The sequence below is a fragment of the Tupaia chinensis genome, unplaced genomic scaffold (genome assembly GCF_000334495.1).
Source record: "Tupaia chinensis unplaced genomic scaffold, TupChi_1.0 Scaffold147554_1, whole genome shotgun sequence".
Classification (NCBI taxonomy): Eukaryota; Metazoa; Chordata; class Mammalia; order Scandentia; family Tupaiidae; genus Tupaia; species Tupaia belangeri.
In genome coordinates, this window is record NW_006207406.1 from 1,554,067 (window position 1) to 1,566,903 (window position 12,837).

Here is a 12,837-nt window from a genome sequence, read left to right on the forward strand (position 1 = left end):
GTTTTTTCATAATACATATTTCCATGAACTTTTTGAAGATTCCATGTGTGCCCCTTTTTGTTTTGTTTTGTTTTGTTTTTTGGGAGAGGTTCTTTTTTTCGCTATAGGGTGCATGCATTCGCCAGCCAGACAGAGAGAGACATAAAGACAGAAAGCGAGAAATCACCCCCCAGGGGGGATGGTCACGCCACAATCCCTTCTCCTCCATTCTCCTCTCAGCATCCTGGGCACGCACGCACACGCGCCCGGCGTGAGTTTTAAACCATCGGGTCCGGGACGCAAACCGCGGTCAACTACGTGGGAGTCCAGCAACATAGCCATTACGCTAACTGCTGGTTCTCCCCGCCCTTTTCTTTTCTTAAAGAGAGATTTCTGTTATAAGGCACTTACACTCAACAGAGAGTCAGACAGAGACAGAGAGACAGAAAGCAAGAAATCAATCCCTGGGGGCCGGGTGACCATGCCACAATCCTTTCTCCATTCTTCTCCTGGGATCTTGGGCACACAGGCATACAGCTCCCAGCATGAATTTGAAGCCACCGGGTCTGGGATTCGAACTGCAGTCGACATGTGAGAGTCCAGCTACGTAACTATTTTGCTCTGTTGGTCCCCTTCATGTGCTTTAACTGAACCGTTATTCTGTTGGGGTTTATACAAATCTGTATTCTTGCTACCAAGGTTCATTTTCCTTATTTGACTAGAGCGTGGACCTAAACCAACCAGGCACCTGAATTCAAAGGAAATGTCATAATGTAAATTAATGTTGCATTCTTTTTTCACTAAGAAAGATAAGCAAGATTAGTGTGTCATTCTCAAAGCAGTGCTTGGTCACCACAGATCTGCTCTGTCATTCTGAGGCTGGGAAACATCTTTTGAGGTTGTTGGCTTCATAAAATAACAACAATCACTGCTATTTATTGACTTGCAGGGCAGCAGGCCCCACGCCAAGCACTTCGTAAACACACCCTCATTTACTCCTCACCACCACTGTATGATGTAGGTCTGGTTTTTATACCCATTTAATGAATAAAAAACTTTAAATTTGATAAGATTAAGCAGTTTGCCTGGAGATGCACAGCTAGAATTAGACCCCAGGTGTGTGGGAGTCCAGAGCTTGATGCTCTTAATCACTGTTTCTCAATTGAAATCTGTATTTGGGCACATTGCTTGATAAGCTTCATGTGAATATAGTATATAATATTGGAATCGCAAAACTACAGAATTCTCGAGGCTGACAGTTTTGTGGATCAGGAAACTTCTGTCCCAGGCAAGTTAAGAGTTCCAAGTCACACAGCTTGGGCCTTTTCTCCCATTGCTCCTACGTGATTCCCATTAGCTGAAATTGCTTGAGTCCCAGGCTTGAGTAAATCCCCTGCCCACAAACCTTCTCCAGGGAGGGACCAGAAGAAGAAAGGAGACTGTCTTTTCCAGGTCTGACTTCTCTATTTTGCTTCATCTTGGGCAGCCAAAGGTCATACATAGTTGGAATTATTTCATGCATCACAAAAAACAAGGATCCCTAGAGGGCATGAACATAGCTAGAAAAAAACTGCTTTAAAAAGTTTTTTGATGACCAATCTAGGCCATGTGGCTTACTTTTCTCCTTGCTCACAAAATAAGTATTATTGCAGAAGAAAAAGCACTGGGAAACTGGAGTTTGCAAAGCAATGAAGACGCTGCAGTTGCCTTGTAGAGAACTAGACAGAAGCTCACCTCCATGCCTTATATGGATGTTTCCTGAGCACGTGGGATGAGCCAGGGTCGAGCAGATAATCAGACACTCAGGGAGTGGCCAAATGCCCTGCAGTCAGGCTGGATGCCGATCACAGATCAGCTGTGGCTATTGTCCCAGTTGCCAGGCAGTGCCCAGTGTTTATGTTAGGGCCGCCCTCATTGCTGGACCGGCCAGCGCTTTGTGTGCTCAACACTTGCAGAGCCAGTGCCACTCAGCACTCTATTTTTATCCTAAATCTGTGTTTCTCTTCAGTATCTCTCATGAATGTACAGCACAATAAGCCAAGCTGTAATCACCTTCACTTTCTCCCTAGGTAAAGTTCAGATGACCTCATTTTGTAGTGTTCTATTTCGTTTAACCGGTTGCATTCTGAAGAGTATCTCTGATGCTTTTCTCCCACTAGGTCTTGCCCAAGCTGTTTTGATCACCTGGAATGCCTACCCCCATCTCAGCTTCTATTTGCACTTTTTGCAAATTTCAAATATTTTAATTTTTTGAAGTATTTTTTTCTATTTTCTTTCATGAATGTGAGAGGCAGAGACAGAGAGACTAGCACTTCCAGCAAGGTCCCTATATCGTGACCCACTCCCACCCTCAGTCAGTCCCAGGTTGTGGGCACACATATGTCCGGCATTGTCAGTGAAGTTTCTGAGTGCAAACCCAGAACCTTCCTGCATAGTTCAGCCTCTCCCAGCATTGCACTGCCCCTGCGCCACCATCGAGACCCTTCAGAAGTTTGAAAACGAAGGCAGTTAACTTGTTATGGCGAAAAGCTCATAGCCATTATTATCACACCTGTGTGCAAATCTAAGCTCCAGCACGTCCTAACCATGTGATCTTAGATAAGTTACTTTTTTGAGTCTCCGTGTTCTTATTCTTGAATCCAAATAATAGTGTCCTCCTCCCAGGATTTTATAAAGGAATACAGAAATCAGACACAGAAAGCTCCTCTCACAGTTCCCGGCGCCTGGAAGATTCTGTAAGGCCCCACCTGCCTGTTGATCGCACCACAATCAACACTCAGCTAATAGCCTCTGTCTCATATATGAAGCCTTTCCTTACCATCCAAACCTGCTTCTTGGGAATACAGTCCCCCTCCCTTCTGATCACCTGTAACGGCATATTGCACTCAGGGTCACATCACAAAGTTGTTGGACGCCGCGTTCTGAGCTGTAAGTCGGTACACTATCCCTGCTTGCACAATGCTGTGCTCTCCCTGAAAGAGATGGCTCGGCCTCCTTCATAGATGATACAGTGTTTATCTCTCATCAGAACCACATTTTCTGTTATGACTAAGCACTGTACTTTGTTAGAGGGTTGAATCGCAGGTCTCTTTAATAATGATTAAATGCATTGCAAAAAACATGTATCATGGTATGACAGTGTGCAAACGACAGACAAGCTTAACCATCCGAATATTCATTTCTTTAAGTGAATAATCCATCGCTGCAGAAATAGAAATGTAAGCCTGTAGGGACCAGCAGTTGGCATAATGGCTACGTCACTGGACTCCCATGTAGTCGACCACAATTAGAGTCCCAGACCTGGTGGCTTAAACTCATGCTGGGTGCGTGTGCGTGCGCGTGTTAATGGTGAGAGATAGGTGTCCAGTTTCATCTTTCTGTAGGTGGATACCCAGTTTTTCAGCACCATTTGCTAAAAAGATTTTCTTTTTGCCACTGGATTGTCTGACGCCCTTTGTCAAAAATCAGCTGGCTATTGGTTTAGAGTTTATTTCTGGGATCTCTATTCTGTTCCATTGGCCTACATGCCTGCCTCTTCTTGTGCCAATACCATGCTCTTTTGATGATGAAGCTTCGTACTGTATTTTTGAGATCAGGGAATGAGATAGCCCCTATTCCACTCTTGTGCAGGATGGCTTTGGCACTATGGGGTCTTTTATGACTCCAGACACATTCTATGATTTGTTTTTTCTAAATCTGGGAAGAATATCTCTGGTAATTTATTTGGGATAGCATTAAATTTATAGATTAATTGATATCTTGAGTATATTAATTCTTCCAATCCAGGAACATGGGCTATCCTTCCGCTTTTTTTTTCTCCATTTTCAATTTCTTATTTAAGATTTTCATAACAGAGATTTTTAATATTTGGTTTCTGTTTTGCTAAATTGCCCTGATTTGGTGTCTAATTTGACTCTCATAGTGACCCAGGAGGGTACGTGGTATTCCCATTTCCGAAACTAGATGCTCAGCAGATTTAATTCACCTTCTATAACGTCATAGCTACTTAGAAGCCGCGGAGCCTGAAGTTTAATTCTTCTAATTTATGAATTATACTCTTGATTCCTCAGTTTAAAAATTGAAGTATGAAAGCCATGTTTCATTCCTTGTTTAATGAAACCGTAATGGGCAGTTAGGAAACGGAAACAAAGACTCCAATCAAGAGTGAATATTGAGGTCTTCCATGCCACTGTATATTCAGCACCTTGGTGGGCACTGGAGAGTAAAAATGGCCCCTGCCTCTTGATAAACTTCTAGCTTCTTCGATAACATACGACATACATTTAGAAAAAGGCAGAACATGTGCTTAAGTGTTCAAGTGGAAAGTACAAACACATATGAGTTAAGAAATAATGAGGGAACCAGCAGTTAGTGTAATGGCTAGGTCGCTGGATTCCCATGTAGTCAGTGGTTCGAGTCCTGGACCTGATGGTTTAAACTCACGCTGGGCGCGTGTGCGTGCGTGCCCAAGATCCCGAGAGGAGAATGGAAAAGGGATTGTGGTGTGGCCATCCCCCCTAGAGAGTGATTTCTTGCTTTCTGTCTTTCTCTCTCTGTCTTTCTGGTGAGCGCATGTGCCCTATAGCAAAAACTCTCAAAAAAAAAAAAAAAAATCTATGGGGACCAGCAGATATCATAGCAGTTGTCACTGGACAACTGCAGTTCAAGTCCTGGACCCAGTGGCTTGAAACACTGAGTATGTGTGTGCTCAAGATCCCAGAAGAATGGAGGGATTGCTACATGGCCATCGTCCCTCCTGCGGGGTGACTTTCTCTCTTTGGCCAGCACAAGAACCCTAAGACAAAAACTTCTACAAAAAAAAAAAAAAATAAAATAAGTAGCCTCTGTTTCTGGTCTTTTAACCTGATGAGTACCTAGGGGTATGGACTGAACTCTGAACTGAATGTCACGCCTTGTTTAGAAGTGCTTCTGACAAGGAAAAAAAAAAGAAAAGAAAGACACACTAACATTTTAAATCTCACGAACGTAGACAAGAGTCCTTTGTGACACCACGTGTGTATGTATGGGAGACGGACCTGTGTCTGGGATGATGTCAATGACAATACAGAGCTGACTGCATAGAGGCATGACTATGGGTCTTACCAGATAATGTGGGTTATTCACAGGAGCTAGAACACAGGATGAGCGAGGCAGAATTTATAGTTAGGAGAGATTTTGCTAATAACTTCAGCATTTTTATTTTATGTAGTTGTGAACTACCAAAAAGCTAAGAAGATTCTTACCTTGTGTTTTTTGGTGACGCCATGTGCCCTATAGCAAAAACTCTCAAAAAAAAAAAAAAAAAAAGAAAGAAAGAAAAGAAAGAAAGAATGTAAGCTACAGCAGATACCAGTTTTGTATCTTGAGTTAAATCTTGAAGGCAAGGCATAGGTGATACTTAGGAAGGGAAGAGGGTTCCTGGGCAGTGGGAATGGCAAGATGAAAGACTCAGAAGAGGAAGGGGGCACAGTAGTGACGGGCGTGGTAACACGAACTGGTGTCTGCCTAGTGGATATCACTTCCCAAGCACCGTTTTCATTAGTTCACATCTATTAACTTACCTATCCTTAAAATAACCTTTAAAACAATTCTCCATTCAATAGGTAGGAATCATTACTAGTCCTGTTTTCCAGGTGGGGAAACTGAGGCACAGAGAGGCTGAGTAACTTGCTGGGATCTGCCTATGTGTTAAATGTCAGCTGGTTCCAGCACACGGTCCTGGGCCAGAGCCCCTTCTCACATGCTTAACCACCGTGTTATGATGCCTGATAAGGCAGGGAAGGACACCGTCCTGGCTGGAGAAGAGAGGGGTTGGCTGGAGAGGAGCCATATTGAAAGAGATGGTTAAACAAGTGGGTGAGGATGACCAATGAGAGAGAACAAAAATAAGACAGTAGCCATTGGACTTTGTCCAGGATGTGGTGGGAAATCCCTGGTGTTTCCTCAGTGTGGAAATGACACATTTGTTTTAGAAAGATTACTCAGGCAGCCATAGACAAACACATCGAGAGAGAACTGCGGGGCAGGGGTGGGAAAGAAAGAACAGGCACAGAAATGAGCGGAGAGGCCGGAGTGCAGTCCGGGCAGGGGTGAGGCGGTAGACCCGGAGTGGGGGTGGCAGCAGAAACGACAAGGTCGGCGGAACCACACTGCTTCCGATCAGGTGGTTCAGGGCCAGGCCATTCCCCTACGGCAACTCGAGAGTCTTACCTCCATTTTATAGGTGAGGGATTAGTTTTGACTGGTAAGTGCTGAAGCAAGGGTTTGAGCCTGTCATTCTTACTCCTTCCCTTTAAGATAAAACAATGCAGTCTGGTGATAAAGTTGGTTGCTGATCAGATATGAGGAATCACTCCAGTGACAAAAGATAAAGTCCTAGGGAGAAATCAACACTCCGAGGGAGCGAGGATGTAAGAGAAAAGGCAGAAGGCTTGGGACTGAATAGCAAAGAACCCAGAGAAGAACAGAGCAAGTGTAAGAAGCTTCCAAAAGGAAACAGGTCAGAGAGATGGAGAGAGAACCTGGGCTGCCACTGTCCGGGCAGCCAATGGGGAGAAAAAGGCTGAGATTCAAACGGAAACTGCTGATGGGTTATCAAGTGGCAAAGAAGGGGACATCTGTGCAGCCTGAGGTTCTTGGTTACCCTCAGCAAACCACGGCAGACCAGGGTGTGAGGGCAATTGGTGCTGCAGGGGGAGGACGTGGGAGTTCTGCCAGGAGTTCTTCCTTCCGGAGTGGAAGCAAGGACTGGGTGAGAAGGAAGAATGTGGATGCATCTGATGCCTCACTCCCTGCATGTGCCTTCTGAGCTAGGCCAGCGGGGGACAAGGGCAGGGATCAAGATGAGGCTGCCTGGCTGGAGGTGAGGTAGTGAAGATTCCTGTAAACCCACCGGAGGTACTCAGAAAGATGCCAAAAGCCTGCTGGGAGCCTGGGCAGAGAAAGAGCCAAGGGGATGAGTTTCCCATCAGCTAGAATGAATGGCAGCTGCACAGACAGCAAACGTTCTAGGACTCAAGCCCTTCCAGAGAAGCCCTTAGCTGCCAAGCCAGCCCATTACGAGGATTTGTAAGGTGGTCCAGGACCCTCTATTCCCACCCAGCTTTACAAGATGAGGAAGGTGGGTCCTGGGTCTTGCTTCTTTTCTCACAGCCTCAGTAGACCGCCTGCAGAATCAAGGAAAAGCCCTGACAGACCTGAGAGGGTGAGAAGAGAGTCAGTAGGTTAGTGCAGCCAACGGGCAGTTCTTTGAAGGGTGTCCCAATTTGGAGGAGACAGTTCATTCCTGGTGAAATTATGTGCTTCCCTCCTGCCTATGGTGCTGTGGTCAGTGACCTGAGATTAGAGAAGGGAGCAGCCCAGAGACTGATGGCAGGGATGCACAAGTTAGGATACCGGGACCGGGAACCAGTCACACAGTCTCTGGAGGGAGGGTACATAGGACTTGCATATTTGATTAAGAGTAGAATTAAATATTCATTTTTTTGGGTAAGGTGCAGCTGATCTGTTTTATCAGCACTGGTTTATTTTAATGCAACTTCACAGTACAGCAAGATGATGTGGAATAGGCCTGAAACGGACTCAACTCAAACACTTGTTTTGTCATGTAGGTCTCTCTCCATACCTTGTGAGAGTCCGTAAGCTGTAAAATAACTGCTTAATGCCTGCTTTTCTCAATAGTCTCTGAACTCCCCGGAGGTCACAACTGTGTCCTATTTCTTGTGTACCCTCAACCCCTGACTCACTGCAGGTTTTGTTTCTTGTTTTGTTTTGTTTTAGAGATCTTTGCTATAGGGCATGTGCACTTGTCAGAGAGACAGAGAGACAGGAAGCAAGAAATCACCCCTCAGGGGCGATGACCACACTGCAATCCCTTCTCCGGTGCCTCAGTGAAGGCATGAAACAGTCCATGCTCCTCTTGGGATTTGGGGCACACACACGTGTGCATCCAGCATGAGTTTCAAGCCTCCAGGTCCAGGACTCGAATCATGGTTGGCCATGTGGGAGTCAACAACAGAACCATTATGCCATCTGCTGGTCCCACTCCTTGCTGTTTAAATAACAATTGTTGAATGGGTGGGTGGGTGGCGCTTTTGCTCTGCTTCTTGTTACTGTGATCTATACTTTAATTCAAGTTTAGAAATGATTAATAATATTCTGGATATTACGAGTTTTGCATGGATCATTTGGGAAGGGGTATATTGTTATAGCTGATTTACAGTGCTAATTTTGCAGAGATATTTTGGTGTATATGAGCACTGATACTTGTATGCTTTAAAACTGGTAACCTAGGGCCAGCAGGTGGTGTGGTGGTTAGGGCACTGGACTCCCATATGGATAATCATGGTTTGAGTCCCGGACCTGGTGGCTTGCTTTCTCACTTTCCCTCTCACTCTCTTTCTGTCTCTTTTGGGTAAGTGCATATGCCCTATAGCAAATTAAAAGTAAAAATAATAATAATAATTAAATCATTGTTTTTAAAAATAAATAAATAAAATTGGTAACCCCTTCATTCAAGCAGTATCTGCTTGCAGAAGAGGGGACATTGGTTTAGGAATCAGACGACCTAGGTTCCAGTGCTGGCAAACACAGCTCAGACGATCTTCGTGCATAGAAGGTTCCTCCCTGGCCTTTTGCCCAAGTGGTGCCTGCTTACCCTTCATTATCCACAGAACGTGCCAGTGCTCAGCATCACCTGCCCTTCCGACCCCCGTGCTAGCTCTGGCTCCCTAGTCAATGTTCTCGTGAGACCTTGAGCTTTTCATTTGTAGCAAGTGATTAGTGGAGTGATTATTTTACTATTATCGTCTCTGACTAGGCTACTGACTCATGTGAGGGCAGGGCTGTGTCTGTTAATTTCACCCCTGGAACCCCAGCACCTGACATAGGCACACACTGTGCTCAGGTTACACCGTGCAACCAGTGAACTGTGATAACCCTTGGACATGAAAATCCAGTTTCCTCATCTGCTTAAACCTGTGCACTAAAAGATTATTACTAAGGTTCCTTCTCTTCAAAGATCACAAGTTTTTATTTATAAAAGTTATTCACACCCGTGATTAGAAATTCAGACAGTACAAGAGACTTAAATGAAATGTATCCATGGGCCAACGAACGGTGTGGTGGCTAAGGCAGCTGGATCCCACGTGTCCGTTGTGTAGTTTGAGTCCTGGACCCAGTGGCTTAAAAAACATGCTGAGTGCATGCGTGTGTGAGCCCAAAATCCTGAGAGGAGAAATGGAAGAGAAAGGATTGTGGTGTGGCCATGCATGATTTCTTACTTTCTCTCTGTGTGTGTGTGTGTGTGTGTGTGTGTGTGTGTCTGTGTCTCCTTCTTTTTCTCTCCCTCACAAGAGCACATGCCCTATAGCAAATTTTTTTTTAAAAAACGGAAATGTGTTCAATCCTTCACCAGAGAGCACAAATATTAGAAGTTGTCTAATAAAATTGAACAAGCTACAATAAGCCAGAATTGAGTGGATTAATAATGGAGTTCATTTATTTTCCATATTTCCAGCCCCGAGGAAGCAGCTTTATATTTCAGTTTCAAAAGGCACAGTGCCTTAGTGAAGGCATGACACAGTGCAGGCTGAAACGGGAGAGGCAGGGCCTCCAGCTAAATTCCCGCTCTACCCCACTCCCTGCTTATTTATAGCTGTCCCATGTGGAGATTTGACTAGTCTTGGCGGGCCTATGAAAGTCTTCTCCCTTCTAGGATGAGAATCACTTGTAGGTGTTCTTTAGAGAAGTAGTAAGGTAGGTTGGGTAATCCAAGGATGTATGATCTGATGAATATTTTAATACATTTGGGTGTTTGAAAAATAAGATAATAGTCACTGAACAATCTCAGGCGTAAAAGCCCTTCCTGGCCTAACCTCTATAGCAGTCTGTAGCATACTGGACTGTGGCACTGGAAGCCACATGCCAGCCTCGGTTTAAGTCCCTGTCCTGAGAACATGACTGGAAGGCTGGAGAAGTAGAGGAAGAGGTCTGACATGACTGAGCCTTGGGAAGGGTGCACCTCTCTCTCACACACTGTCATTCTCTTGTGCACACGCATATGCTCCATCATGAAAAAAAAACCTTAGAAAGTATTTTCATTGAGAGTGGTTTACTCTGGTGGTTTTATACAGTTGAGGAGAATCATTGAAAGAATGAAATGGCATGTATCAAAGTGAATGTCCTGAGCTTGAGTGGAAATTTATACAAACATTACTAATTGTGGAAAGATAAAATTAAATTACTATATGGGTGCTTTATCCCTAAATTTAAAAATATTTCCAAGGAAAGCATAGGTAGCCCTGTATTTGTCCATTAATTTGATGGAAATGGGGGGCAGAATCTACCTTGGTATATCTTCCAGTTCAGTTCTTGTTTTTTGGGGGGGAAGGGTCTTTGCTATAGGGTGTATGTGCTCGCCAGAAAGACAGAGACAGAGAGACAGAAAGTGAGAAATCACCCCCCAGGGTGGATGGCCATGTCACAATCTTTGGTCCTCCATTCTCCTCTTAGGATCTTGGGCATGCAGGTGCACGCACCCAACGTGAGTTCAAGCCTCCGGGTCCAATACTCAAACCGTGATCAACTACGTGGGAGTCCAGCAACATAGCCATTATGCCAACTGCTGGTCCCCCAGTTCAGTTTATCCCAAGAGAATGTGAGAGAATTTTCTCTTTATTCCAAGAGAATGTGAGAGAACTTTCTGTACCCTACTGGAATGATGAGGAGTTCAGAGTGTGCAAGTGTGTGTGTGTGTGTGTGTGTGTGTGTGTGTGTACTGAAGGAGCCTGATGGGTGCCTAAAGGTGATCAGGAGCAGTTACATTCACATGATTTTTTAAAAAATTAGCATACTAAAGCTTTGGACTTTTATCTAGAAATTACAGTGTTTGGATGTAAGCATCAATGTCTTATTATTTGTGGTCTCTATTACCTGTGGTCTATGGGAGGCAGTTGGGTGATGGTGGTTTTCATGCAGTTGCCCTGAGTGGTGGTATGTTGGGGGTGGGAAAAGGTCAGGGAGAAGCAGGGCTGGGCTGGGCTGCCTGTGACTCAGCCTCTGGAGTGGCTGAAGGCCATCGTGAGAGACGGAGCAAAGTCCACATTAGAGGCTTTGTGGGTATTGTTGGCAGGACAGCAGCTGTTTACGCACAGTCCAGTTGCTTAAGAAGGCAACTCATGCCAGATGGAATCCCTGGGATCTAAAACCTAATGGACTCAAATGTTAAGAAGGTTTAAATGAGCATGGGTTGGAATTCGCCAAGATGATAATTGTCAATTTAATATCAACCAGTGTAACAGAAGTACTAGAATAGTACTCGATACCATGCAGGTATCTATGTGCTTAGGAGATTAGATCATAGGGGCTGATCTGCACCCTCACGCATCCCTGGGAAGGGTGCTTCTGGTGTATTTCAGTTAGTCATCCCCTCTTGTCCTCCAAGGACTCTGGATGAGACAGACAGTACAGCAAAATTCCTTTGACAGCCCTGCCTCCTACCTTCTCTTCCTTACATGACACTGAAATTCACATCCATTCAGGTCTATTACATGGAGTTATGTCCTTGTTCCTTCAGTCATGTAATAAATATTAGGAATAATGCACTCGTAATTTAATGTGCATCCACAATATGCAGACATTTTACACACATTCTCTCAAATAACCTGCAAAATAGATTATCATTGGCCCATTTTATAAACCAGGAATATTAAGGCTTAAGGTCACAAAGCAAGTAATGGCAGAACTGGGATTGGAAGAGAAGTCTGCCAAGTGTCAAAGTCCATGTGCCTTCTAAAAATAAAAAAACAGTAATCACAATAATATTTACTGATCAGTTACTGTACCAGGCAGTAATTCTTTTAATAAACTTACCAGGCTGTTATCTCTCTGGAGAAAATTGAGAATGGGAAACTGAAGGTCTAGAAAATTAGGTAACTTGCCCAAGATTATTTAGTAAATAACAGACCCAGAATCCATTTGGCCCAATTACAAAGGCTTTTACCCATGGGATGACACAACCGACGGGATTTGTGTAGGCGTGGTCCCCTCAATAAGGAAGACTAAAAGCAAAGGCGATGTAGTTACGAAGAGCTGAAAGACAATGTAGGTTGTAGGTGAACCAGAATCAGACTTTCTATTTCTTTTCTTTCTAGGTGTCAACTTCCTCTGGTGTGACTAGTAAGTCTTCCAGTATGAATCCCACAGAAACCAAGGTAGGAAAAATGTTCAAGGGTTAATTGGGTAAATGCTACTTCAAAGGGACTATATGGGACTATGAATTTGTACCATCAGGAGATCCTATGACCTCATCTTGGACTGTTTTCAAAGGACATGGCAAATATCTGGAAACATACTGTCTAAATCTAAACGTTGTAAAGATCATTTGGCATACATTTTATTTTTAAAGTTATTTTTAAATCTAAAATTATGTTTTAATGGTTAGTATTTTACATTTACATGGATTTCTTGTTTTCAAAATATACATTACATGATCCGTAAGTAATCTATTAACTGTCACTACTTATTTCTGTCAAGCTTAATCTCGAGTTAAAAAATCTTAGCTCCCTTTTAAAATAACCTCAAAAGGCTATAGCAGAAACATCTACATAAGACAATTTTCGTTGAACTTAAGAGTCTACGACTCAAGATGGGAGAACCAGAACTACAAGATTTCCTTTGTATTCTTTTGATTCATTTTTAATTCTGATCCATCCTTCCAGGTCTCAACCTCATAACCAGTGTTTATTCCAAGTGTACCCTGTTTTCTAGAGCAAGTGTCAGCAAACTCTTCAGCCACCGCAAGCATCAATCATAAGAATTCTTGGCAGTCCTAGCAAGCTGGGGGAAGGGAGGGAAAGA

General features: G+C 43.9%; 1 protein-coding gene across 11 annotated transcripts in view; it reads left to right on the top strand.

The window, feature by feature from the left end:
• The window catches only part of CAST (calpastatin), a 129,633-nt gene that overhangs the window by 55,568 nt on the left and 61,228 nt on the right, over window positions 1-12,837 (top strand). For all 11 annotated transcript variants that reach the window (XM_014584751.2, XM_014584753.2, XM_014584754.2 and 8 more), the window contains one exon: window positions 12,132-12,191. In XM_014584751.2, the coding sequence (XP_014440237.1) occupies window positions 12,171-12,191 (21 nt within the window). In that variant the 5' untranslated portion in view covers window positions 12,132-12,170. The remainder of the gene's footprint in view (window positions 1-12,131; window positions 12,192-12,837) is intronic.